Genomic DNA, 26,179 nt, shown 5'->3' with positions numbered 1-26,179 from the left:
CTCAAAATTTCAAAAAACAAGTGATCAAATGTATACTGTTGTGTACATGCCATTGACTAAATATGAGCTACAACACGCTCATTAGCTGCGTTTATCCCGCCCATTGGATGCTGTGTCACTTAGGGTCTATAGCAGTGGTTCTTAACCTTGCTAAAGGTACCAAACCCCACGGGTTTCACAGGGGCATTCACCAAACCCTTCATAATTTCATCATAAAAGCCATATTTTAAGTAATTTAAAACTTGGCAATTTAACATCTAAGTTGATTCCTGTTCAAATTTCTTCCAGATTTCTAATTTACTACAAATAATTCTGCCTTTTGCTGCTGACGTTCACGTTTGTAAATGAAGTGAAACTCGTTTCATTTCACACTGTTCCTTTTTCATGTCTACATTCTCATTTTATTGTCGCGTCCTTGAATCGCATATTATTTTAATGATGTAAAATGACGCAAATTTTTTTTTTTTTTTTTTTTAATACGCCGTTGACGCTGGCTGTAGGTCTGTTATACTTGTGTGAGTCAACCTTCCACCGAGCAAACAGATTTCTCTTCCCATTAGATAGAGGGCTTGCAGTTGAAAGAAATGGAATAAAGCCTATAAATTGAAATCAAACCAGTGCAAAACCTGGTCTAAAACAGCACTTTGCATTTAGTCGGCATACAAAATAGGACTCTGCATTTCTTAACCTTCACCGAGCCCCTGAGGCTTACTCACCGAACCCCTTGGGTTCAATCGAAACCCAGTTAAGAACAACTAGTCTATAGGCATTGAGTGGGGCTCAGCTGGCCCAGACGCTCTGTTTCTCTGCAAGATGATTGAATGATCCGTCTGAGGTTGAATCTCATTTTGATTGGCTGTGAAATGAGCGAATCGATGATCTTGTTGTGTTACATCTGCATGAGCCATTTTACAATTTTCATTCCGTTGTTCTGAGTGGAGTTCTTAATCATCCTAGCGCCACTGATGTGTTTAAAATGACTAGCGAAACATTGCTTCTATCCCTGCTGTTTTGTTTTTGTTTTTTTAATTGTAGCTACTTGTGTTTGAAAACTTGGCTTCTGGCATTTTAGTTTCTTTCCCTACTCCGTTACAGAGCAATCACAGGCGGACATGCTTTGAGCCTCACTAGTAGGTGGATGGGGATGCAGTGTAAAGCTTTGAGATGGTTTTTCAACACTAATATTGAAATCCTATACTCTTAAGTACCGCGACGGCCCTGATTATAAGACGACCCCCTCTTTTTTAAGACTCAAGTTTGGGGGGAAAAAAAGACTTTTTGAACACCAAATTAATTTTTATACAGAAAATAATTACAGTACGTCAGAAACAAATGATTATAACAATATATTTGAGAGAAAAAGCATGTTGTTTTGGCTCATTCAAATCTAAATATCTGAACATTTAAATATGTAAACTAAAGTGCAATCACATTCGTAAATGAATGGCTTCTGGTTTTTGAAATGTAAATAAGCCAATCTATTGTGATAAAACAACAAAATTGCAATAACTGCATTAACCATCAAAGTGAAGTCTAACTGTAACTGTAGTCTTGAAACAAATCTGAAGAAGGAAAAACATTGCAATAAAATAACGCAAACTGGTTAAACTTGAGAATAGCTAAGATCTGTCATGACAGAACATCGCTTCAATGATATCTGGCGCCATCTAGCGGTGTGAATGGGTATAATGTCTAGACCTCGAATATAAGACGACCCCCACTTTTTCAGTCTTATTTCAATGCAAAAAACACAGTCTTATATTGGGGCCAATACGGTATGTTGAGGGCCTTCAAGGTGGAGCGGCGCTGTACAAGTATAGCTCCATTTACCATCCTCCACTGCTTCAAACACAGCGTTCTCAGAGGGAAGTAGTCACCAAACATAGAATCGTCGTGTTATGCACCGGTTTGCAACAGGAAGACTAAACCTTGAACAGAAATGGCATGGAAGTAGACATATTTTGTTTGATTCATGGACCAAATACCGACCCCAGAAACTAGCGCTATAGGATGCGGTTACATATGAGATGCTTCTGGTCTAAAAACTTTTTTTTTTTTTGTCCTCCCAGCTTGAAGCTACAGAACTTTCCTCTACACCATCAGTGCCTTGTATATGCATTATTCCTTGTCAAGACCAAGATGCAAAGATGGGAAAGGATGTCTCTAGCGTTCATGCCCAAGGGGAAATGAGCAAGAGCCGTCCGGTGATTTATTCCAAAAAGCGGACCTCAGTCGCGAAGTTCAATCCCACACCAAACAGACATGCTAAATTAGCTCTGATAAACAATCCTCTTCAAGTCATTGGTGTTTGTCCACCGCTAATTAGTGTCAAGCCTTTATTGGTGACAGGTTCAGATGCAAATGAAAAATGCACACAAACTGAACTGGACAGAATTGAAACTTTATGTGGGGAGCTCAACAGTCACATGCCAAGTTCTGTTACTGTCAGTCCTACACAAAAGGACCAAGATGGATCACCATATACGCTCCCAGGTAATCAGAATTAGAACAGTGATGGTCATTCCATACACATGAACCTCACACCCAATCACTGTCTTGCCCTTTAGGTGATCTAATGTGCTCAGTGACCAAGTTCGATGACGTACAGCTGACACAAGTTGACTGCGTCACATCTATGTTCTTGCCCTGCACTCCCTCTCAGTGTGAAGCAAGAGATGATCGGTAAGTAATTTCCAAAAGTGGCATGAATGTTTGTAATTTTCATCATAGGTGCATTTAAACTTTGAGGGACAGAACATGAAAAATGTTTAATTGTATGTTTTTAGTCATTTTTTCAGTTCAATTCAATATTTTGTGATGTAACGTTGGGAGGCAATGACAGAGGTCAAGCATTTCTTGTAGTTCTTGACTAGATTTGGACACACTGGGTAAGTTTACATGGGTAGTTTTCCTCAATCCGATTGTATGGTTTTTTGACATGCGTGTTATGTTGCTCTCTGACACTACCTGTAATGGTTAATGCTCCCTTCAAAGGAACTGTGGAGAATACGAAACCTGTTAGTATGAGTTATAATAATTTGATATTTACACCTCTGTCAATGTTTTCATTTTTATAAATTATGAAAAATTAGTTTAACTAGAAGGTCGCTATTGTTGTTGACGACGCATTGCAGTCTGGGCGGTGACGTGACTGGGCAGCACTGCTGTACTTTCACGGTTTCACTCGTTAACTACATACACGTCATCGGTTTTGCCCTTCCAATTTAAACCCGAGCGGAAAATTGATGAGCAGGACAGCACTGTCGATATTTCACCAAATGAGCAGCAAAAGCAGTTAGTCTCCCGCGGGATTCGAACCCGCGTTTCCCGTGCAACATACGAGCGCACAGACCACAGAGCTATCCTTCCATGTGACATCAGTTATTATTTTCCTTACAAAGCAATCGCAACCCACATGCGTTGTCTGTCTGTGCGGTAAAACCTTAAAGGGAAATGCAACAGAAAAGAAAGTGCATCTGGCTTGACCACAGTATTAAAAAACGCGGCTCACATCAGACAGTAAGCAGACAAAAATGACATGGGGATTACATTAAAGGGTTTATTGAACATACAAAAAAAATGCCATGGCGAAAAAGGAGACACAAAAAGGGTCTGTGACAGTAGGTCGGGATCAATTAAAAAAAAAAAAATGAAGGAAAATCGCGGTGAGAGGAAGACAAACGGGGAAAAAAAACAAGGCAACGATGCAACTAACAACGAAGGTATATACAAACTGTCAAATGGCAGCAAGTCAATATCTTGGCAAGCCACTTAGGATCGATTTAAAGACACTGCTGATGAGCTGGAATTAGATGCTGGTACAACTTTAGGAACTCATCCCACATCTCTTTAACAAAACAATCTGACCAGCAACAAAATCATGCCTGTCGTCATACTAGCTTCTCTTGCTAGCTAGCACACAACTATTCTCCCAGTCCTGGCCACCCGTGTCATCACCCCCAGCGTGCATTACGAAAGTAAAACATTGCACCCTCCGTAGGTCGAAACATGTATTCATTATTATAGATTTTTAAATCAATTGCAATTATATATGTGTTTCTAATAACCTATTTTAGTAAATAAAGAACAATTGTGGCTTATTAGAGCCTACAAGTCTTTAAGTCTGAGGATCCCTTTTACATACTCTGGGAAAGTTGATCCTTACCACTTGCTAGTTGGTAGTTACAAGTACATCCTGTTCATGTGCTTTTGTTGTCGTAGCAAGAAAAAAAGAAACACAGCAGACACAGATTTCATTTTGGTTTGTTGCGTGGGCAAAACTGTTTTAGACCTATTCATCAACTACAACAAGAAGAGATTGCATCAAAATGCAAACAGTAAGTTTTTTTTTGTAACTGAACGTTTTAGCAACCACTTAGTTGGAAAAAAAAAAAAAAAAAATTATAAATGTGTACACTATGTTTCGATGCGTGAAAACGGGCAAATTGACGCAAATTTTTTTTTTTTTTAATTTCTTACCATTCAAAATTTCTAATTCGCGCTCCGCCATTCTGAAAAGTAAACGTTCGTCCTATCTCAGAAAGTTTGGTATCATAATAAAATCCTAGTTCTCCTGTAGAAAATGCGACTTGAGGGGCGTTCACGTGCAATTTTCTACTCGACAAGTAGTATTTACCATAATTCAACATCACGTGAAGGCAGTATAAGAGAAGAAGAGGTGTTCTTGCGTAGTAGGAGCGCCCAAATATATGTCCATTATTTATTTAACATATCTTAATGATTCAACAGGGATGATGGAAACAAGCCTATACAACAAAAAGCTGCCCTTAAACTGCTTTTTTTTTTTTTTTTAACAAGGAAGTATAAAAGCATTAACCATTTTAAAGCATAGGCTTCAAAACACTAGGTTATGAAGTCTGTTTCAAGGCAGTACATATTTCTCAACATGCCCATACAACACTCAGCTGACCTTGAGATACTCTTTTTCACAAGAAGGTGCTAAAACATTAGCTGTTTTAAAGGCTGTACTTAATCCTCTCAACAATAAGATAAAATTTACACTGTTGGAATGAATTCCACATTTTCTGAAAACAAAGATTCTTTATAAATAAGACTATAACCAATATACCGTACTTTGTTTTCACATATTTCTGTACTGTTTCGCATATTTATAGTGTTACTGCTGTACTTAATCCTGGTTTTAAACGTTCTGCATCTGGAGTAACTTTTGTACTCGCCAAACAATGCACAACTTGACATGGAAATCCATGTTCGCGAAGTCGCTAATTAGCATAGCGCTCGGCGCTAACTAGTAACATCTCAAAACCAACAATAAAAGGTAAACGGTACAAGAGGGTTTCTTGTACTCACCTCTGATAGACGGACATGGGAATGAACACGACTTGAACCTACTGCTGGACAACTGGAAGACAAGGAGCAACGAACTATCTTTCTTCCCCTTTCGCTCTAAAAAATGCGCACAGAAGCGCGACCGCTGGGTCCCTGCCTGTCTCATACACAAATTTATTTTCCAGTCTTTTGAAAAGGAGTAAATCTCTCGCTCAATAACTGGCAGCATCCATTATAACGTTGTGTGTGCGTCCGTTAAAGGTGTCCGGGCAGCAGACGTGTCTTGAATTTCGTTCCGCTAAGGGCGGCTGTTATAAAGTTATTGGGGAAAATCATTGTTTTTGAACCTTTATGAATCGTAGTCGAATCGCAATGCATTTAATAATCGATTTTTGGGGGGGGAACTCCCTTAATGTAAACACACCCACTGTCACAGGTAATTTAGCCCAATATTCATGAACTGCTCCAGTTGTCTCAGTTTTGAAGGATTCGTGTTCAAGATGCCATATTTTAGCTATCCTAAAAATGTTTGTTGTTTAAATTAAACTACTTTGACCCGAACTTTCTTCATGTTTATAATTGACTAAAATGTAACAAAAAGCTGCTGTTTTGGCACAGTGCTTTCAGTCTGCTTATGTACTCTGATGCAAATAGATTATTTTTCAACACTAATATTGAAATCCTATATTCCTAAGTAGGTCTTCCAGCTCGGAGTGTGTAATGCAAGTGGATAGCAGTTGTAGTGAAGAGGAGCTGCCTTACGAGTTGGAGAACGCCTGTAGTGATGATGGTAAAGTTAATGTTTAGCACTTCATCACATCGCCTACAATTTGCTGTCTCATTTTCAGTTTTTTTTTTCTTCTTTTAATCAGATAGTTCAGAGTTGTCGTCTGTCCATGGGACTTCATCCGCTCTGTCGCTTGTGCGCCTGTCTAGGTGAGACTTTCTGTTGACACAATGAACTCTCGCAGACACAGGTTGAAAATGAAGGCGGGAATGGTTGAACTCTTGAGGTTGAACTCTTGGTCTAAGAACTGTGGGACAACTGAGCTAACTAGTTATTCACTGTGCCGCAGGTATCAAAATATAAAATTGATTTAAAAAAATAACATCACAAACACAGGTCATGTCATGGGAAAAAAAAACTATATAATCAAATGAAAATGTAACAGTAAGTGACAACAAATATGAAGTCATCTATTGCCATCAGAATGTATTGTTTTTAAGTCTATAGGCAATGTGGCAATGTTTTGAAGTTGAAGTAATCGTCCAACAATTTAGATGCCATATGTAGTCTTAGTTTCTGTTAGAAAAAAAAAAGTCTACATTTGATTATTTTATATTGTAGTCATTGAAATGACATCTGGTTTTAGTGTCTAATTGGTACCTCCCCCTTCAATGACGTACAGCATACATGCATTAGTTCCTGTGCCTATTCTCTGTGTGGGCATTGTTGCACGAGGCTGAAAGCAGCAGAGTTCAGTGGAAAGCTCTGTAGCATTGTACAACACATTGTTGTCGCTTAACTGTACAAGTGTCCACCAAACACTCGTAGGTGCTTCTCCACGATAGATCGGCCTCCATTGTTGGTAATATGTGGTCATTTAGGTAACCTTGCATACCCCCACCATTGCCTGACGGCTATAGCTCATGCATGTATAGTAAGCGTACTTTGGCTTGAGAGCAAGAAGCAGACCACTTGTCCTTCATCCGTCAGTTTATTTGACTTTACCTCCCATATGACTGTCACGTGAGTGTTCATTGTTTTGATTTATTGATTGGACAACATTTTCGATTTCTACGTATCACACCAGTATTATGGAATGTTTCCAGTCAGCGTGGTTCACTGAATTCATTTAGTTTATTTGCATGTATAAAACAGTTCAGTGGTTTGACAGTGTTTAATCTTTTTTTAAGAAGAATCAAATGTGCTCATTAAATGTAAGAGATTTTTGTTCTGTCTTTCAGTGTTGAAGAGCCCATGTCTGAAGAGAAGGACAGTCAGGAGAAGAAACCGGCTCTCGTTCCCAGCCTGTTCCCGTTCATCCCCCCCACACTCTATTTCAGTACTATCAATGAACAAGGTATTCGCACACATGGACACGCTTCTTGCTTTCAAAGAGCTACCGCATCTTTATTTCTCTGATACTATAATGCCCCACTTTTACCGGCACCAACTATAACCATTATTACTGTTCTGAAAGTATGGATCTTAGATTCCAATAGGCGGTCTAATTTAGGTTGTGCTATAGGTTGTACTAATATATGTGTAGTTCTTATTTTTATCATATTGCTAACAATAGTCTTCGTCTTTAACACAACGTCCCGATCCTCATGAAATGACATAATATAGAGATTTTTAATTGCAGTGCATTCCTACATCCATCTAGAAATCTTGACAAATTGTACTTGTTCATAACAGCATCCAAACTAAAGTAGGATCTTTTCAGAGTTTCCTCTTAGGCCCCTATTCAGCTAGACCAGGGGTAGCCAACTTGGGTCCTCGAGGGACCCTATCTAGCTTGTTTTCCATGTCTCCCTCCTCCAACACACCTGCCTCAAATAATCAGGATCGTTATCAGGTTCCTGCAGAGTTTACTGATGAGCTGATCTTTTGATTCAGGTGTTTTAAAGGAGGGAGACGTGGAAAACAAGCCGGATTGGGGCCCTTGAGGACCGGAGTTGGCTATCCCTGAGCTAGACTAACGGCCTGAATTATGATACTTACAATAATGCCACCGGTAAATGACAAATCATATTTGTTGCATTAAAGTGTGCTCTACTGGTAATTCCTCAAGAGCTGCTGTTCATAAACAAATATTACATGATGCACTTTTATTATCTTTGCTTTCTTAATAGAAGGAGTCCAAAAAAAAATAGCCGTATCGGTCAGCGTCTGTATCAGGGCAACACTGATGGACAAGTAATGTGGTGTCTAGTAGTGTGACAATATGTAAAAAAGGTGGTACTGTGCTCCCTCGCTACTTCGCGCTTTAAACTTCGCGCCTGAAGTCCATCGCAGATTTTTTCCAATTTAAAAATATTTTAAATAAATACAGATGAGCTGTCCCGAGCCGATCATGTAGTCTCACTCTCCCTCCTGCTGCTATTTGTCGGTAAGGCAGTGCACTTAAGTTGCTTATTAAAGTTAACTGTGATTGACAGAGGTTACAGTTGGATCTTGCCGGAGACAATTGGAAGCTGAAACTTCAAAGCGCCGCATGCGTCAATCATCGTTTAACTTGTTAAATAGTCGCTGTGGCAACTCAGTTTGTAAGTGAGCAGCTTGAATGGATCTGAGTGGACTCATTCAATGAAGCATTTCATAAAAACAAGCATTTTTATACTTTATTGTTGTTTACAAATAATTCGATGGGACAGTAACATGTTTAAAACTTTATATATAACTTTATATATCATAATTATTGTATTTGAAGTGCTTAAAAACATTTATTAAAGTATTTATTCGTTGTTGTTGTTTTTTTTTAGTTACACTTTGGGGGGGGAAAAAGTGGAAAAAACCTTTCTTGATCTCTTTCCAATGCTTAATATGAATAAATACATTGAACACACAGAAAAAAAATTGAGTTGGAAGAGGTTGGTGTTACTTTGCGGTTTTTCACTTATCGCGGCGGGTTCTGGTCCCCATTAATCGTGAAAAACAAGAGATCACTGTATACCGCAAGACTTTGTATCCCAAATGGTTGTCGATACTCTCCCGTCAAGAATCAATATATCATTTAAAAAAAGTGTCACTGTTGAAAAAAGTACCAACAGGTTTCTACCTAAATCTTCCTCTAGAATAGTGTCTGTTAGCTCAATGGCTGCCATTGATGACCCTAGACGTCCAGTTCATTTTGACATTGACATTGTTTGGGCGTCTAGCACGGTCAATGGCACTCAGACATGACCACCTCCCGGTTTTGGGGGCATAAGGGGCAACTGGTTAATTCCTGTTAATTTAGGGCATTTACAGGTCTTGTGTTTTGAGTCGCTTCCTCTTCATTTTGAGTAATTCCTTCCTGTTCAGTAACCCAAAATCAATACTCCAAAATAAACAGGAAATTACCTGAAATGCCCCAAAATTAACTCACTGGCTGCCATTGACTGGCATAGACATCTGTCCTGTTTGAAGTGGGAGGGATGGCAGCGAATTAATGTTCATTCGCTGTCACCCTCCCAGTTCATTTATCCCATGTTTATTTTTCATGGACTAATATTAAGTACTTCATTTTTCTCTGCATGATAATATTTTTTACTGTATATGCACCCTGCAGTTGAAATGCTCCCGAAAGAGCAGATGCGACTTTTAAAATGGAAGATGAGCACTGTCACACCCAATGTTGTGAAAAATGCTGTCGCCAGGTCGCACTTCACATACACCAAAAGTAGGTCGCCTAATTTACATTTTTTGCTGCATTTATGATAATGTAAAAACACTTACAGTTGTGTGTCTGATTCTTTTAGAAAGCCACGACTGGTTAGGCTGTTGGGGCCACCACATGAAGTCTCATTGTTTCAAGACTCTTCAAGAGCACCAGAAAGTGAGAACATGACTCTGCTTGGAATGAGGCCTTGTTGATTTTGAGCCCATCCAGATTGAAACTGAATGGCTCTTTTGTAGTCTGAACAGTCACAGAGCACAGATGTCAGATTTTTGCGAGACTGACTGAAGCCACCTATGGGAGGTAGTTTCATATCAGCTAAAAGCTCAAATGGGATTTGACTGTCTGTGACGTCACTCTATGCTGGATGACACCTTTGTTGACACAGCAACCTGTCAGATGTGTCAATAATGTGGTCCAGTCTGAACAGCAGTGTTGTTAATAACTGCATTAGAATATAGCGGTGTTACTAACGGCGTTATTTTCTTCATTAGCGAGTAATCTAATTACTTTTCTCGGCAACGCTGTTACCGTTACTGAGGCGGGAAAGCTGTGCGTTACTATGCTTTACGATGTTGGTTGACTGACGCGAGAAAAATCTGAAAAAGACGGACTCACGGCGACGAGAGAGCAGAGCAGGAGTGGGGAGAAGGCATGGGAGTGTGACGCCGTTGCAAACACGATGCTACAATGCTAGGTGGCTCCAATAATCCCTGACTGTAGCCAATAGCATACAAACTACGCCCACATGATGCCTAGGTAGATATCACATATATACAGAACTAGATGCAAATGACAGACACGGCGGCATTAGCAATACGTATGATAAAGAACTAGCCATCTTAAAGCAGTAGATTTCTCAGGAAGGCTCTGTTGTAGAGAACCTTCCAAGCGAACCTGAGTAACTTTTTATCTAAAATGGTCCTAAATCGGCAAAACTTAAATCTAACTTTAAATGATGAAACAGTTTTAAAACTTACACATGTCGAAAATAGACAGAAGGGAACTAATGCAATAACGGGAGCAATTTTAACAACTTTAACGGTTGAGTCACAGCATTAAATGACTTCCACACATAGCAAAGGTTACTATCTAGTTATCGCAATATTCGCAATACCCCTGTGTCTAGTTAAGTTTAGGGTAAAGCATTGGGCTAATGCCAATTGTCCCAAAAACCCTTTAAACTTCACATTGTGAGACCTGTTTTTTTTTTTTTTCCCCGAGGAAAAAAAGCAAAATTATCACCAGTTACTTTGCCAAGTAACTAATTACTCTTCAGGTAACTGAGTTTCTAATGCAATTGCTTTTTGGGAAAAGTAATTTGTAACTGTAATTAATTAATTTTTTAAAGTAAGATTAACAACACTGCTGAACAGGACCAGATTTGATTTGGACACTTGCTAAAAATAGAGTGAAGAGTCAGCCCTAAAAATGAGATTTGAGGAGGAATCAGATTGGAATCAGAACTGCCTGTAGTCTGAACGCAGCTTGCTTTAAAAAATATATCTAATTTGTCTTTCCCACTAAGCTCGATTTTGTCCTTTTCTGGAACTCTCTAGTTGAACCACTTCCCAGGAACCTTCCAGATTGGCAGGAAAGACAGACTGTGGAAGAATTTGTCCAAGATGCAGAGTCGTTTTGGCAAACCGGAGTTCAGCTTTTTCCCACGCACTTTTGTCCTTCCCCAGGACATTCTACAGCTACGGAAAGCCTGGAAAGAGGGGTCCAGACAAAAGTGGATCATCAAACCTGTAAATTCACAATTCATGAAATGTCACGATTGGAATTTTCATTTTTTTTACAGGCTTTATTATTTCCCAACAGCCTGCTTCAGCTAGAGGAATAGGAATACAGGTCATTCACAGGTGGAGCCAGATGCCACGCAGGAAGTCACTTCTAGTCCAGAAGTAAGAAGTTATAAAGTACAGTTCAAAATAATATTAGAAAGACGAATCTCCTGTTTTTATCAGTCTGTTTCGGTTCAGAATCGATTAATCGAACAGCCTTACGATATACTTTCCAATACTGTCGTTGATGGCTATAAATGGCTAAAAACATACCGTGTATAGAGTCATGTGGAAAAACTAAGACACGCCATCAAATGTTCAGTTATTAAGAAATGTTCACATGTCAATGGCTGTTCTTTTTTTTTTCTTTATCTCTGGAAAAGAAAGTAATTTAATTACAGGTAAACAACAAAAATTAAAATTGTTTCACTCATTAAACCAAAGATATAAACAAAAATTGATATTCTAACTGAGGAAAAGGTTAGGACACCCTACCACCTAATATCTAGTATTACCCACTCTGGCTGAAATAACTTAAGTGGGACTCTTTTTGTAGCCATCTACCAGTCTTTGACATCGGTCTGAAGAAAGTTTGCCCTACTCATCAACGCAGAATACTTTCAACAGTGACTGACGAAGTGAGAGAAAACACCATGGTGAGATCAAACGAGTTGTCTGAGGCCTTCAGAAAAAAAGATTGTAGATACTTATGAGTCTGGTAAGGGATTTCAAAAGATCTCAACATAATATAAAATTACCCATTCCGTTGTCCAGGAAATAGTCTACAAGTGGAGGACTTTCAAAACAGCTGCCAACAGCTGCCCAGGTCTGGCCGTCCAAGCAAGGTCACCCTGAGAGCAGGCCGCAAGATCCTAAAATATTTCTCCAAAAACCCTCAAATGTCATCACGGGACCTACAGCAGGCTCTTGCTACTGTTGTTGTGAAAGTGCATGCCTCTACAATCCGAAAGACTTCACAAATTTAACATTCGTGGGTGTTGTGCAAGGAGGAAACCTTTGCTCTCAAAGAAGAACATGAAGGCCAGACTGAAGTTTGCTAGAGTGAATGTAGACCAAGACCAGGACTTCTGGAATAATGTTCTTTGGACAGATTAATCTAAAATTAAATTATTTGGACACCAGAACAGAGGACATGTTTGGTGTAAACACAATACAGCAGGTGTGGCCAACCCTGGTCCTCGTGAGCCGCAATCCAGCTTTTTTTTCCATGTCTCCCTCCTTTAAAACACCTGAATCAAATGTTCAGCTCATCAGCAAGCTCTGCAGTTGCCTGATAACAATCCTGATAATTTGATTCAGGTGTGTTGGAGGAGGGAGACATGGAAAAAAAGCTGGATTGCGGTTCTCGAAGGCTAGGGTTGGCCACCCCTGCAATACAGCTTTCCAGGAGAAGAACCTCATACCAATTGAAGCATGGAGGGACAGTGGGGCAATTAAGTATTTAGTCAACCACTAATTGTGAAAGTTCTCCCACTTGAAAATATTAGAGAGGCCTGTAATTGTCAACGTGGGTAAACCTCAACCATGAGAGACATGGTGGAAAATAAGTATTTGGTTAATACCAAAAGTTCATCTTAATACTTTGTTATGTACCCTTTGTTAGCAATAACGGAGGCCAAACGTTTTCTTTAACTCTTCACAAGCTTTTCACACACTGTTGCTGGTATTTTGGCCCATTCCTCAATGCTGGTCTCCTCTAGAGCAGTGATGTTTTGGGGCTGTCGTTGGGCAACACGGACTTTCAACTCCCTCCACAGATTTTCTATGGGGTTGAGATCTGGAGACTGGCTAGGTCACTCCAGGACCTTGAAATGCTTCTTGCGAAGCCACTCCTTTGTTGCCCTGGCTGTGTGTTTGGGATCATTGTCATGCTGAAAGACACAGCCACGTCTCATCTTCAATGCCCTTGCTGATGGAAGGAGATTTTTACTCAATATCTCTCGATACATGGCCCCATTCATTCTTTCCTTTACACAGATCAGTCGTCCTGGTCCCTTTGCAGAAAAACAGCCCCAAAGCATTTTGTTTCCACCCCCATGCTTCACAGTGGGTATGGTGCAATTGAGTATTCTTCTCCAAACACGAGAACCTGTGTTTCTACCAAAAAGTTCTATTTTGGGTTCATCTGACCATAACACATTCTCCCAGTCCTCTTCTGGATGATCCAAATGCTCTCTAGCGAACCGCAGACGGGCCTGGACGTGTACTGGGTTCAGCAGGGGGACACGTCTGGCCGTGCAGAATTTGAGTCCCTGACGCGCATTGTGTTACTAATAGTAGCCTTTATTACTGTGGTCCCAGTTCTCTGTAGGTCATTCACTAGGTCCCCCCGTGTGGTTCAGGGATTTTTGCTCACCGTTCTTGTTATCATTTTGACGCCACGGGGTGAGATCTTGCATGGAGCCCCAGATCGAGGGAGATTATCAGTGGTCTTTTATGTCTTCCATTTTCTAATAATTGCTCCCACAGTTGATTTCTTTACACCAAGTGAAGAGTTACAGAAAACGTTTGGCCTCCGTTATTGCCAACAAAGGGTACATAACAAAGTATTGAGATGAACTTTTGGTATTGACCAAATACTTATCTTCCACCATAATATGCAAATAAATTCTTTAAAAATCAAACAATGTGATTTTCTGTTTTTTTCCCACATTGTCTCTCATGGTTGAGGTTTACTCATGTTGACAATTACAGGCCTCTCCAATCTATTCAAATAGGAGAACTTGCACAATTGGTGGTTGACTAAATAGTTATTTGCCCCACTGTATAAGTGTCACGGTTTGGGGATGTGTTGCTACAACAGGACCTGGCCAGCCCGCCATCATAGAATCCACCATGAATTCTATCATGTATCAGAGGGCACTTAAGGAACATGTGAGATCATCTGCAAAAAAAAAAAAAAAGCTGAAGCAAAACTGGACCCTGCAACCTGACAATGGCCCAAAACATACCTGTAAATCCACCAAGGATCTGAAAAGGAAGAAATGGAGAGTCCTGGAATGGCCGAGTCAAAGCCCTGATCTTAATCCAATGGGCTGTACATGCAAGAAACCCCTCAAGCATCTCACTGTTGAAAGTATTCTGCATTGAGGAGTGGAGCAAACTTACTTCAGACCAATGTAAAAGACTGGAAGATGGCTACAAAATGCGTCTCACTGAAGTTATTTCAGCCAAAGGGGGTAATACTAGCTATTAGGTGGTGGGGTGTCCTAACTTTTTCCTCAGTTATAATATGCATTTTTGTTGGTATATTTAGTTTAATGAGTAAAACAATGTTATTCTTTGTTGTTTACCTGCAATTATATCACTTTTCCAGAGTTAAAGAAAAACGTGATCAGACATGAATATGTGAACATTTCTAAATAAAGAACTGAATATTTAATGGGGTATCCTAATTTTTTCACATGACTGGACTAGTGGTGGTGTTTTTGTCGTAACCATCAATCATTTTGTCAGGTATCTCCACAAGCCCTACCTCATCGGTGGGAACAAGTTTGACCTGCGCATCTATGTCTATGTGACATGCTACGACCCACTCAGAATATACATCTTCTCAGATGGACTGGTCCGCTTCGCAAGCTGCAAGTGAGTGTTTACCAACCATTTATCACAATTCGATTCTGCCAACTATGTGCGATATTGAGGCAGTCAACTGATAATTTTGCTCAACTTGGATGATGTTTCCCTCTGCAGGTATTCGCCCTCCATGAAAACACTGAGTAACAAGTTCATGCATCTGACGAACTACAGCGTCAACAAGAAAAATGCTGAATACCAGGCCAACAGTGATGACAAAGCCTGCCAGGGACACAAATGGTAACACAAAATGGTGTTAGTGGAAAAAAAAAAAATTCAAATGCCTTTCCTTTATCAGGGAAACATAACTTGAATATATCTCTGCGTTTTCAGGACACTGAAGGCCTTGTGGAAGTATCTTGGCTGCAGAGGTGTAGACACAATTGTGATTTGGGAGAAGATTAAAGATATTGTCATCAAAACGATAATTGCGTAAGACAGTTATATTACGATTTTATTTTGAAGGTAATTACTACAATGGAGGTTGAAGTCCACTTCCTATCTCTCTCTTGTTTGTCCCATCAGATCAGAACCGTATGTTAACTCTCTACTTAAGATGCATGTGCGCTCACCGTATAGCTGCCACGAGCTGTTCGGCTTTGATATCATGCTGGATCAAAACCTAAAACCTTGGATCCTAGAGGTCAACATTTCACCCAGGTAACACCCTGAAAAAGTATTATTGACAATAGAAACAATGCACAAGTTTGACTTCTCAATTTCGGCTTTTCATACCAAGAAGGAGAAAGCTTGTGGGCTTAACATTATTTATTCCCATTGTTTAGCCTCCATTCCAACACAGCGCTAGATGTTGCAGTCAAGAGCCAAATGATCCGAGACCTCTTGAATCTGGCGGGCTTCCGTATTCCTCAACATGAGGAAGAAGTTGTCTTAGGTGGAAGCACCTCCAGCTCCAATAGCAGGTTAAGAGAATGGAAGATTCTGCACCAGTGATGCTAAAATGACTGCTGACATTTTTGCCCTCTGTATGTGTTTGTCTAGTCTGTGTGGCGTGAGTAAGGAGATGACTAATCTGGAGGTCTCAATCGATGAAAAGGCCAAACGGGCTTTTTACCTCAAACAGCGCTTTGCTGACCAGGTACACATTCATTATTACGTGAATTAAAATTAATAAAAAATAACGGCTCTCAAATCAGCTTTTTACAAAGCATAAAACCTTATACAGGTGTGTCCAAACTGTTCCTCAATGGCCGCTGTGGATCCTGGTTTTTATTCCTGCCAATCGAGCACAGGCCTTTTAATCAATGAAATTTCTGCTAAAACAAGCAGCAACTGATTACACTTGTAAGACACCAGATTGGTGCAAAGGTGTCATCCTGTTTTGTTGGAAAGAAATTTAGCACAACTGCGGCCCAATGTGGAATATTTTGGGGACCCCTGACCTTAAATAATGGTTATATTTCATTGCTTGTCTCACTGGCTGAAATCAAATCTGACGACTAAACCTCTGCTGTTTCAGGTCACTTAGGATTACCAAAATTTTAGTTTTTTAAATGCCACAATAATGAGATTTCCTTAAGAAAATTTTACATTATTTTTCTTGTCTTATATGTCTTGTATTAAGCTAAGATGCCGTATCACCTCTAGGCAAATAACTCTTTTCGGAAAAGTTGAATTTGTTAGTAGACAAGTCTTTCTTAGATAGAAGATTGCTGTCCTGTGAAGGGGCGGGTAAAATTGTTTTGTTGAGATAATGTGTGTGGACAAGCCAACTTGATCCAGTTTCCACAGAAAAGATGACATTGGGAGCCTTTGTGAATTTACCAACTATGTAAAGTCAAGGTTGCAACTTGGAAAGCGTACCTACTAGTCTTTGTGCTTCTGAGGGGCAACCGTGACTTTATATAGTTGAAGTCATGAGTGATGCGAGTGTTCTGTTAACAAACACCCCAAAGAGTGAGCCTGACTTGATGTGCCTACTAAAGAAGTTAATTAAATTTTAATCAATATTCATTTATCTAATATGAAACTGAGCTGGATCAGAGGATTTCTAAGAGCCGCGGCTTGTCGACCCCTGTTATAGTGTGTAAATCTCTCCAATAAGACTGTATTCCAACCTTAATTTCTTCTCAGCGTATCCTGGCAACAGTGTTGGATGTTTTGACTCCCAACGATGTCCGTGTGCTCGCCGAGAGCGAAGACGAGTTGAGCCGCCGTGGAGAATTTGAGCGCATTTTCCCATCGGCTTCCTCATCCAAATACCTACGATTCTTTGAGTCTCCGAGGTACCTCAGCATTGTGTTGGACCAGTGGGAGCACAAGTACTGGAACAACAGGACTAAAGGTTTGCAGTGTAATATTTTATCGCTGTTTTTTTACAGTGAGGGGCAGAGGTTTTTGCACCCCTTGTGATTTTGCAAGTTCACCCACTTAGAAAATAGGTAGAGGTCTGAAATTTCAATCACAAAAATGTGAAATAAAAAAACCAGAAATTGTATGTTTTTTTGTTTTTTTATTTATTATTTTTTAAAAAAAAATTTATTTTATTTTATTTTTTGTAATTTGCTGTGGTTTATAAGTAGTTGTACCCCTGGGAATCAGTAATAATTCTGACACTCAAAGAGTTGTCAGTATACCGTTAAAAAAAAAAAAAAAAAAAAAAAGGTCCACCCTTACCCCATGAGTAACAGTCCACCCACCACCCATTTGAGCTCAATGTTGTCAACTGTGCAACCCACAGTCAGTCATAATCCAACTCCTACCATGGGAGAGACCAGAGACCTTTCGAAAGACACCAGTGAAAAAAATGTTGAGCCTCACAAACCTGGGAAAGGCTATGAGACAATTCGAAAGCAGCTTGGTGAGAATAAATCAACAGTTGCAGCAATTGTTAGAAAATGGAAAAGGCTAAACATGACTGATAATCTACCTCGGACCGGGGCTCCATGTAAAATCTCTCCTCGTGGGGCATCACTAATGATGAAGAAAAGTGAGGGCTCAGCCTAGAACTACACGGCAGGAGCTAGTCAATGACCTGAACAGAGCTGGATGCATCGATTGAAATTTCAGACCTCTACCATTTTTTTTAAGCGGGTGAACTTGCAAAATCACAACGGGTGCAAATACTTCTGCTCTTCACTGTATATTAAGTATAAACATGAATATTAGTCACGCTCACTACTTATTGCTTCCCTAATCACAAATCAAGAGTGCACTCTTGCGTGTGGTTGTAGGTAGTGTTTACTTCAGGGTAGGCGAAATGATGTTTAAATATGTAAAATTGTCTATGTTAACATATGTTGTTTTCCAAGCTACAGTGGTATGAAAAAGTAACTGAACCTTTTGGAATTTCTCACATTTTTGCATAAAATCACCATCAAATGTTATGATCTTTGTCAAAATCACACAGATGTAAAAACTGTCTACGTTATCTAAAATCACCCAAAAAAGTTATAGATTTTCATATTTTAATGAGGATAGCATGCAAACAATGACAGAAAGGGGGAAAAATAAGTGAAGCCTCTACCTAAGGAGACTTAAAGAGCAATTGAAACCAATTTTTACCAAACAATTTAGGTCGGGTATGTGCCCAATCACTGATGAGTGGTTTAAAGCTGCCCTGCCCACTATAAAACACACACCTGGTAAGAATTGTCTTGATGAAAGCATTGTCTGATGTGCATCATGGCTCTGAAGACCTGCGATCAAGGATTTTTGATTTGTATAAAGCTAGGAAAGGATACAAACCATCTCTAAAAGTCTGGATGTTCATCAGTCGACAGAGAAGTTGTCTACAAACAGAGTTTGGCACTGTTGCGTTTCTCCCAAGGAGTGGCAGTCTACCAAAGATGATGCCAAAAGTTCAGCGCTGAATACTCAGGAATGTAAAAAAGAACCCTAGCGTGTCTGGTAAAGACTTACAGAAATCCCTGGTACAGTCCAATATCCCTGTGCACACATCAACTATATGTAAAACTATGGCCAAGAATGGTGATCATGGGAGGACTCCACGGAGGAAGCCACTGCTGTCAAAAAAAAAAAACATTGTTGCTCGTTTAATGTTCAGAAAAAGGCACTTGGTCACTCCACAGAAGTTTTGGCAAAATATTTTGTGGACTGATGAAACCAAAGTTGAATTGTTTGGGAGTAACACACAATGTCATGCGTGGAGGAAAAATGGAACAGCTCACCAACATCAACACTTCATCCCCACCGTGAAGCATGGTGGAGGGAGCATCATGATTTGGGGCTGTTTTGCTGCCTCAGGGCCTGGACAACATGCAATCATTATTGTAAGAATGAATTCAAAAGTTTATCAGGATGTTTTGCAGTAAAACCTGAGGCAGTCTGTCCGACAGTTGAAGCTCAAAAGAAGATAGATACAAAACGCAAGCAAATCAACTTCAGAATGGTTTCAGAAGAACAAAATGTGCACTCTGGGGTGGCCAAGTAAAAGTCCAGACTTGAACTCCATTGAGATGCTGTGGCATGACCTAAAGACAGCGATTAATGTCAGACATCCCAGGGAACTGACTTAACTACAGCAGTTTTGTAGAGAAGAATGGACCAAGATTAGTCGTGATTGATGTGCCAATCTGATCTGCGGTTACAGGAAGCATTATGTTGAAGTGATTGCTGCCAAGGGGGGGGGGGCACAAAATAATAAATGTGATGGTTCACTTACTTATTTTCCCCTCATCTGTCATTGTTTGCATACTATCTTCATTAAAATATGAAAACCTATAAATGTTTGGCTGGTTTTAGTTAAAGCGGTTTTCATCTGTGTGATTTTGACAGATCAGATCACATTTGATGGGCATTTTATGCAGAAATGTGAAAAATTCCAAAAGGTGCAGATACTTTTTAATACCATTTTATGCATATAAGTGCAAATTTCAGTCCATAAAATATGTTAATGTCTATAGCAATCATGACAATAATTACTTTTGATGGTTTTGCAAAAGTAAACTGTCAAACATTTTTCCATTTCCACAAAAGCATCTCACGACCAAATTTCAGTCAAAATTCCAAAATCTGGCATTCACCAATAATACTTTAAATAATTAAAACTAAATGCATAAAACTCATTTTACAAAAAGCATTTTTAGATGAGCGCTTACACAGCAGGCTACAGAAAAGCTTTGCAATCTGTTTATTGTTACAGTCAACTTATTGTTAAATTTCCTAAGCTAATAGAATCTGATTTAATGTCATGGTCTATGTATTTTCAGGTATCAATCTGCTTAGGCCTTTGTGTCAGAAGGGAGTCCATCTCGGTAGCACTGATCCCGCTCACATTGTAAGAAACACGGCAATGTATACAGGATTCTCAATAACACATGCTTAACCTTTCTGTTTCTGTGCCGATTTAGTGGTCGACATATTGCCACATCTCTAAGTTTGAACGTCACAGAGAATCACCTCTCACTCCATCTAAATCCAGGTTAGCACATTGACTCAAGTGTTCACTGTGGCATCATAGGCACACCTCACATTTGAGATGTAAATGCTCTAGAGCTGAAATGAATACTCGAGCAACTCAAGTTTAAAAACTGATCCGAGTAATTTTATTCACCTCGAGGAATTGTTTAATTTTGCCAACTCTAAGCATCACGTATTGCCTGGACTACTTTTAATGCGGGACAACGCGCTGATGTCACGTGCGTAGAGGTAGAAGCAATAAAAAAATACAAAAAACCTTTCTGCAGCCGACAGCCGCTACAAACTACGCTGACGTTACTAAAAACTAGCCCGCATGATGCTACGGCGGTAGCGGGTAGCATCTGATGCGTCTCATAGATATCACATGTATGTTGAACTAGATGCGAAATGACAGTCAGCGGTGTTAGTAAACAGCCGCCATCTTAAAGCAGTACACTTCTCAGCGCTAATAAATAAGATTAACGTTACTCACGTAACGTTAGCCCTGCGCGTTTGTAACGTGTCTTACATACAGGCTTTATTTAATCTGTGAAAACTTAGCGTTGTAGAGTGATGAGGATATGAAATGAAAATATGATAAAGCTAACTGTCAATTTTAGCTCAGTAGTCATAGCTGGATAAAACACCAAGTAGCACTGGTCCCTAATGTGCTCCAATACCACAGGTGTCATACTGGAGCGTTGACAAAAAGTCACCCGCTTCGTTAGGTTGCAATTATTTGTTTTTTGGGAACTTGTGGAACGACAACAACAAAGGGAAGGCACGTCTCTGGCTCTCCCGCACCTCCCTCACCCCCGCATGTCACACGGTGCATTCAGGAACGCATGCAAATATCCCCGCCATATTATAACCTGATATGTTACAATACATTTATTTTGCACACTGCAAAAACTCCAAATCCTATCTGGACTTACAGTTTAGACTAACTTAAAAGTTAACTAGGACTTAAAAATGGCTTGACACAAATGGAAATTCAATTGAAACACGTGGGGAAAAACACCTTACTTTTAAGTGATGTGTGTTATCAAGCGTAATGGCATTTTTAGGTAATAAATATATATATATATATATATAATATTTTGTTTTGTTTTATAAGATCTAAAAGTTTTTCGAGTGAAAGCAGTGAATTGGTCACTTTTTTTTTTTAAATTCTAGTTACATCTGAGAGGCAATTGTTGGCTGTTTTCAACAATGTACATCGAAAATAAAAACATTGATTGACTGAAAATGGTTCAATATTAAATGAAATGTCTTGTTTTCGCATGTATATTTATAATTGCTCTTTACCAAAAAATGTTTTATCCGATTACTCGCTTAATCGATAGTATTTTCAGTCGATTACTCGATTACTAAAATATTCGATAGCTGCAGCTCTAAAATGCGCTTATCTTTCAGAGTTGTGGTCATCCACCAGTCTGATCAAATGGATATGGAAAGGGAGGCCTTTGTTTCCAGTCCGCCCACTTTGCAAAGTCCAGGATCCAGTGCCGCCAGCAGCACCTGTGCCAGTCCACACCCCAGCCTGTGAGGCCTTGCACACCACTTACAACAACACGCGCAGGGTCTGGTCTGGTTATGTCCTCACCACTGATCACATCAAGCCAGAATGATCTCAATATTAGTCTCATACATGCACACAAAAACAATTTTAGTTTCTGAACAAGTTGGAGCAGCTCTTGAACAGGCACATACCTGTGATAGTATTTAATCTGTTGTTCCGCTGTGCAAGTGCATTTATTTTATAAATCAGAAAATTGCTGCAATCTTCATTGACGTGTTTAAAATGGCCCAGAAACGAAATACTTAAACACATCAATTGAACTGCGATGCTAAGCACAGTTTTGTTAGATTCATATTAAACAGTTGACAGTGAGCTTTGTAAGATGATACGAAACTAGCTGCCTATTCTGATTCTTAGCAGTCTTACTGTGTTGTTATCAGGAGTAAATGTTTACATTTGGAGTGATTTATTGACATTTTCAAGAGCTAACAACAAATTCTGACTCAAACCTGACTGGTTCCCGTAGAAGTAGCCTTTATGACTCACCTGTTGCTGCTTCACTCATCTGGTCACTGCTAGGTACTGATACAGAAGTCAAATATCCATTTTGATAGAGAATGCTGTTTAATAGGTCTTAAATTATTAACCCTGTTGAAAGTTAGGTGTCCTGTTTGTCAAAGGTTTAAGTGAGCTTTGATGTTGAAAAGATGAACGTAGGACATTGATTTCTTTTGGAGCACAATGTGAAAAGTTTTAAGAACAACTTGAATTCTTAATCAGTTGAATAATACAAGTCTTTCACCAGAGCCAGATGCAGACCATCTTTCGAATTTAAAGCGTTAAGACCTACTTCCAGTTATTGGCCAACCATCTGGGGTTATTTTCTTGCCGTGGCAAAATAATACTTTATGGACTGTGAGACCACATTCAGAATACGTATTTACGCATACTGTACTAAGCAAATTCCAACCTTCTTATGTCTGAAGGACAGTTTAACATCGTACAATTATAAATGATGCAACACATACCGTATTAAAAATATTTACAATAGTTTTCTGCCACTTTTCATGAAACCCCAGTATGACGCTGTTAAATTACGGTGAAGATCTGACTGAAGCTGCTGTTACAGTAATTTCTGCCTTTGAGACATATTTTGTACATAGAGCACACCCAAGTCTTTATAGAAGAATGACATTCAAACAACCTTGAAATTCAGTCTTTATGACCACAGAAATTGCTTAGATTTATATTGGATATTAATGCTGCCAATGCTAAATTAGCTGTAGCGTGGTTATTTGCCGTGTGTTTTACAAGGGTAGTAGTATCAGCGTCTGCAAAAAACAGCCCCTCCTGGACTTGTTTTTGTCTACCTCTCGGATTCAACTTGATTTATTCTGGTTTTTATAATGAAAGGTTTGCATATAATCACTGATTATTTGTGGCGTCACTTTCCATTTATCGCACTGTTTCTTATCGTGACGCTGCCTGGCATTGGAGTCGAAGAAATGGCACATCAATTGCCAGGTTTAAAAGAAGTACATGTTAATAATGTTGAGGAGGAAAAGTTATTTGTTCCTAACACAATTGGAGTGTAATATAACTGATATTGTAAAAAAAAAAAATTACTAACTGGACAAATGTAGCATTTTTAAGGGCTTGAAAACATTGCTCAGGTTATCACTTTCAAAATAAAAGTTACTTTGGAATAGTTTGTGTGTTGTTGCTTTTTTTTTTTTTTTGTGCTGTTGCAGTTCTTGATTGTTTTAATTCACCGCCAAATGTTAATGACAACATTGAGCAGGGGCTGCTCAGCATGTGCAACAGGACGTGGTTATAAACTATTAATATCTTGGCTTTTCACTCGAGTGACAGGCCTATTTGGACAACAACATGTATTAATAGTAAGATACTAGAAAACAGCTGTCCTTGCCTTTTGCTTACTGTACACAATATTAACCTCCTGTAAGGTAATGGTTTTCTTTGATCACCATTTTGGGGAGACTTAATGATTTGTTAAGTGTGGGTAACATTTTTATGTCCAAGTTCTCTACACTTAACTCACACCTCAGACCAGATCGAGATTTCTTCTTTCCTGTGGGGAACTGGCTGCAAATGCTGTGCATGTTTTAATGTATGTGCATACCACTACTCATGGAGCCCTGCTAAAGTGAGTGTGTCAAATGAGTCAATATTTTGGTTTTGTATAATTGCAAAATGGCAAAGCTTGGGGTCCTTGAAGACTATTGTGGTCTTCATCTTGGCGATGTTAATCACCACGTGCATTGCCAACTCACACAAGCAAATATTCAAATTGGATCTGGTTAGGTACATATTGATGATTTTTTTTTAAAATTTATTTATTTTTAACACTGAAGGAGATAGACTGTGCCTACAAGAAAAGGTACTAACTGTTCGCATTATTCTAACACAATGTAATCAATCAGGGAATAGTAACGTTTCTTGTATTTACTGTTTGACTGTTTATATTACTCTAACACACCCAATATAAAATAAATAGCACTTATGCCATAGTTTAAGGAAAAACAAGCAGAATATACAGGGTGACCCCAAAAGAAGTTTACACTGCCATAATACAACTTAAATGCCATGTTTATTAAGCTTAGAATTGAATCACAAATTATACATTATTATAAAGAACATGTACAGTACACTCTATTTTTCAATGTGTCCTCCCTTAAGTGTCACAACAGCCTCCAGGCGCCTGCGGAACGCTTGACAGGTCTTCTTTATGTAGGATGCTGTCATCTTTTCCCAAGATCTAACAATGGACCTCTCCAAGGCTGCCACAGAAGTTTGTGGCTTCTTACAGGCACTGTCCTCCACAGTTACCCATATGCTATAATCCAGGGGATTGAGATCTGGACTCTGGGGTGGCCACATATCACCTTGTCAATCAACTTTTTGGTCCGCACAGATCGTCACTTCCAGACCCAGGTTTTCGTGAGGCTGTTCCAGTATCTTTCAGCTTCTTTTTAACTTTGTAGACTGCACATCTGGATATTCTCAGATTTGCTGCAATCTCAGTAGGTGTCAGACCGGCACGCAGCAATTCAGGTACAGCTAAAGTTTTCTTCATTTTCAGCAGAAGCACAGAAATTGTAGAGACGAGAGATTACCAGCTGCATTGAATGACCTTAATGTATCACTTAACCATGACAACCTATTTAAATATGTTTCAATGGCTTTTAAACAAGCAGTCAACTGAGTGTAAACTTTTTTTTGGGTCACCCTGTAGGGCATAAAAGATACACGACGCCTTTTTATCACGAAGCTCAACGTGTGCGTCATAAGCAAGATTGACGCACCAACTCTCGCAATCAGTTCTCCCGCACAGTCCAGAACAAATGGTGGGACGCTCTGAGCACCGGAGAACGCCCCATATCCGACTGATAACACAACTGACAAGACTCCAAGAGCCCCTTTGACGCTGAGGTGGCAAAATCTACAACCCTCGTTGCTCGGACAACAGTAACTCCCGAGTCTTCCGGTCCAATCCACAAACAGGCAATAATCCTAAACACACCCTTCTTCCTGCCCACATCCCGCCCTGCGAGAGCCTTCAAAAGACTGAAGGTTTAACTAAGCGTTGTCATTTTTTCTCGGGAACCTTTTGTTGACTTCTGATATAGTTACCTCGGAATGAGTTTGCCTCTTCGCCTGAGTGTTTCGCCTTGCCGTTTTGATCTCTGTCGACTTCAATAAATTGTCAACTTGTTCTCTGTGAGCCTTCTTTAAACCTTTCAAAATGGAGTCTGTACAAAGGGTTAAGACTAAGGTGAACGCGCGGAGTTGGCGGTCTGGCTAGAAGGTCAGATTCAACACTTAAGCGCAACTTCAAGGGCCCCATTTGCTGTTGCTAAATGGTCATTTTTGTTTTCACCTTGGATGTATGCTTCTTTCGTGAATAATTAATGCCTTGTAATCTTTCACAATTTTGGGAACTCCCTTTAGATCAGTACTTCTCAAATAGTGGGGCACAGAGCGATGATGGGGGTGGCGTATTTGTCCTCGGGAACGTACTTTTTTTGCTGTATTAGAATGAAGTGTAATTGCATATCCACCCAGTGGGTGGCTGTAGCGCGCTCATTTTCAGAGTGTGCGCAGTATTTTTGAACCAAACAAGTACACAGCCAAGAGCAATTGAGGTATGAAGAGCTTAGATGAGGAAATATGAA

The 26,179-nt window shown here is 39.5% G+C and overlaps 1 protein-coding gene across 3 annotated transcripts in view; it reads left to right on the top strand.

Annotated features, from left to right (window-relative positions):
• Window positions 1-23,691, top strand: part of ttll4 (tubulin tyrosine ligase-like family, member 4) — a 31,513-nt gene extending 7,822 nt beyond the window's left edge. For 2 of the 3 annotated variants that reach the window (XM_057852466.1, XM_057852465.1), the window contains exons 4-22: window positions 2,070-2,493; window positions 2,568-2,682; window positions 6,006-6,100; window positions 6,183-6,246; window positions 7,279-7,394; window positions 9,588-9,698; window positions 9,778-9,854; window positions 11,255-11,446; window positions 11,520-11,602; window positions 14,960-15,088; window positions 15,197-15,319; window positions 15,413-15,511; window positions 15,605-15,739; window positions 15,865-16,002; window positions 16,082-16,178; window positions 17,174-17,384; window positions 20,272-20,339; window positions 20,413-20,483; window positions 21,878-23,691. In XM_057852466.1, coding sequence (XP_057708449.1) covers window positions 2,070-2,493; window positions 2,568-2,682; window positions 6,006-6,100; window positions 6,183-6,246; window positions 7,279-7,394; window positions 9,588-9,698; window positions 9,778-9,854; window positions 11,255-11,446; window positions 11,520-11,602; window positions 14,960-15,088; window positions 15,197-15,319; window positions 15,413-15,511; window positions 15,605-15,739; window positions 15,865-16,002; window positions 16,082-16,178; window positions 17,174-17,384; window positions 20,272-20,339; window positions 20,413-20,483; window positions 21,878-22,010 — 2,481 coding nt within the window. In that variant the 3' untranslated portion in view covers window positions 22,011-23,691. The remainder of the gene's footprint in view (window positions 1-2,069; window positions 2,494-2,567; window positions 2,683-6,005; window positions 6,101-6,182; window positions 6,247-7,278; window positions 7,395-9,587; window positions 9,699-9,777; window positions 9,855-11,254; window positions 11,447-11,519; window positions 11,603-14,959; window positions 15,089-15,196; window positions 15,320-15,412; window positions 15,512-15,604; window positions 15,740-15,864; window positions 16,003-16,081; window positions 16,179-17,173; window positions 17,385-20,271; window positions 20,340-20,412; window positions 20,484-21,877) is intronic. The other variant, XM_057852467.1, reaches the window with a different exon arrangement.
• Window positions 23,692-26,179: the final 2,488 nt, after the last annotated feature.

This window comes from Corythoichthys intestinalis, chromosome 12, assembly GCF_030265065.1.
Source record: "Corythoichthys intestinalis isolate RoL2023-P3 chromosome 12, ASM3026506v1, whole genome shotgun sequence".
Lineage (NCBI taxonomy): Eukaryota > Metazoa > Chordata > Actinopteri > Syngnathiformes > Syngnathidae > Corythoichthys > Corythoichthys intestinalis.
This window is presented reverse-complemented; position numbering and strand designations above follow the sequence as displayed.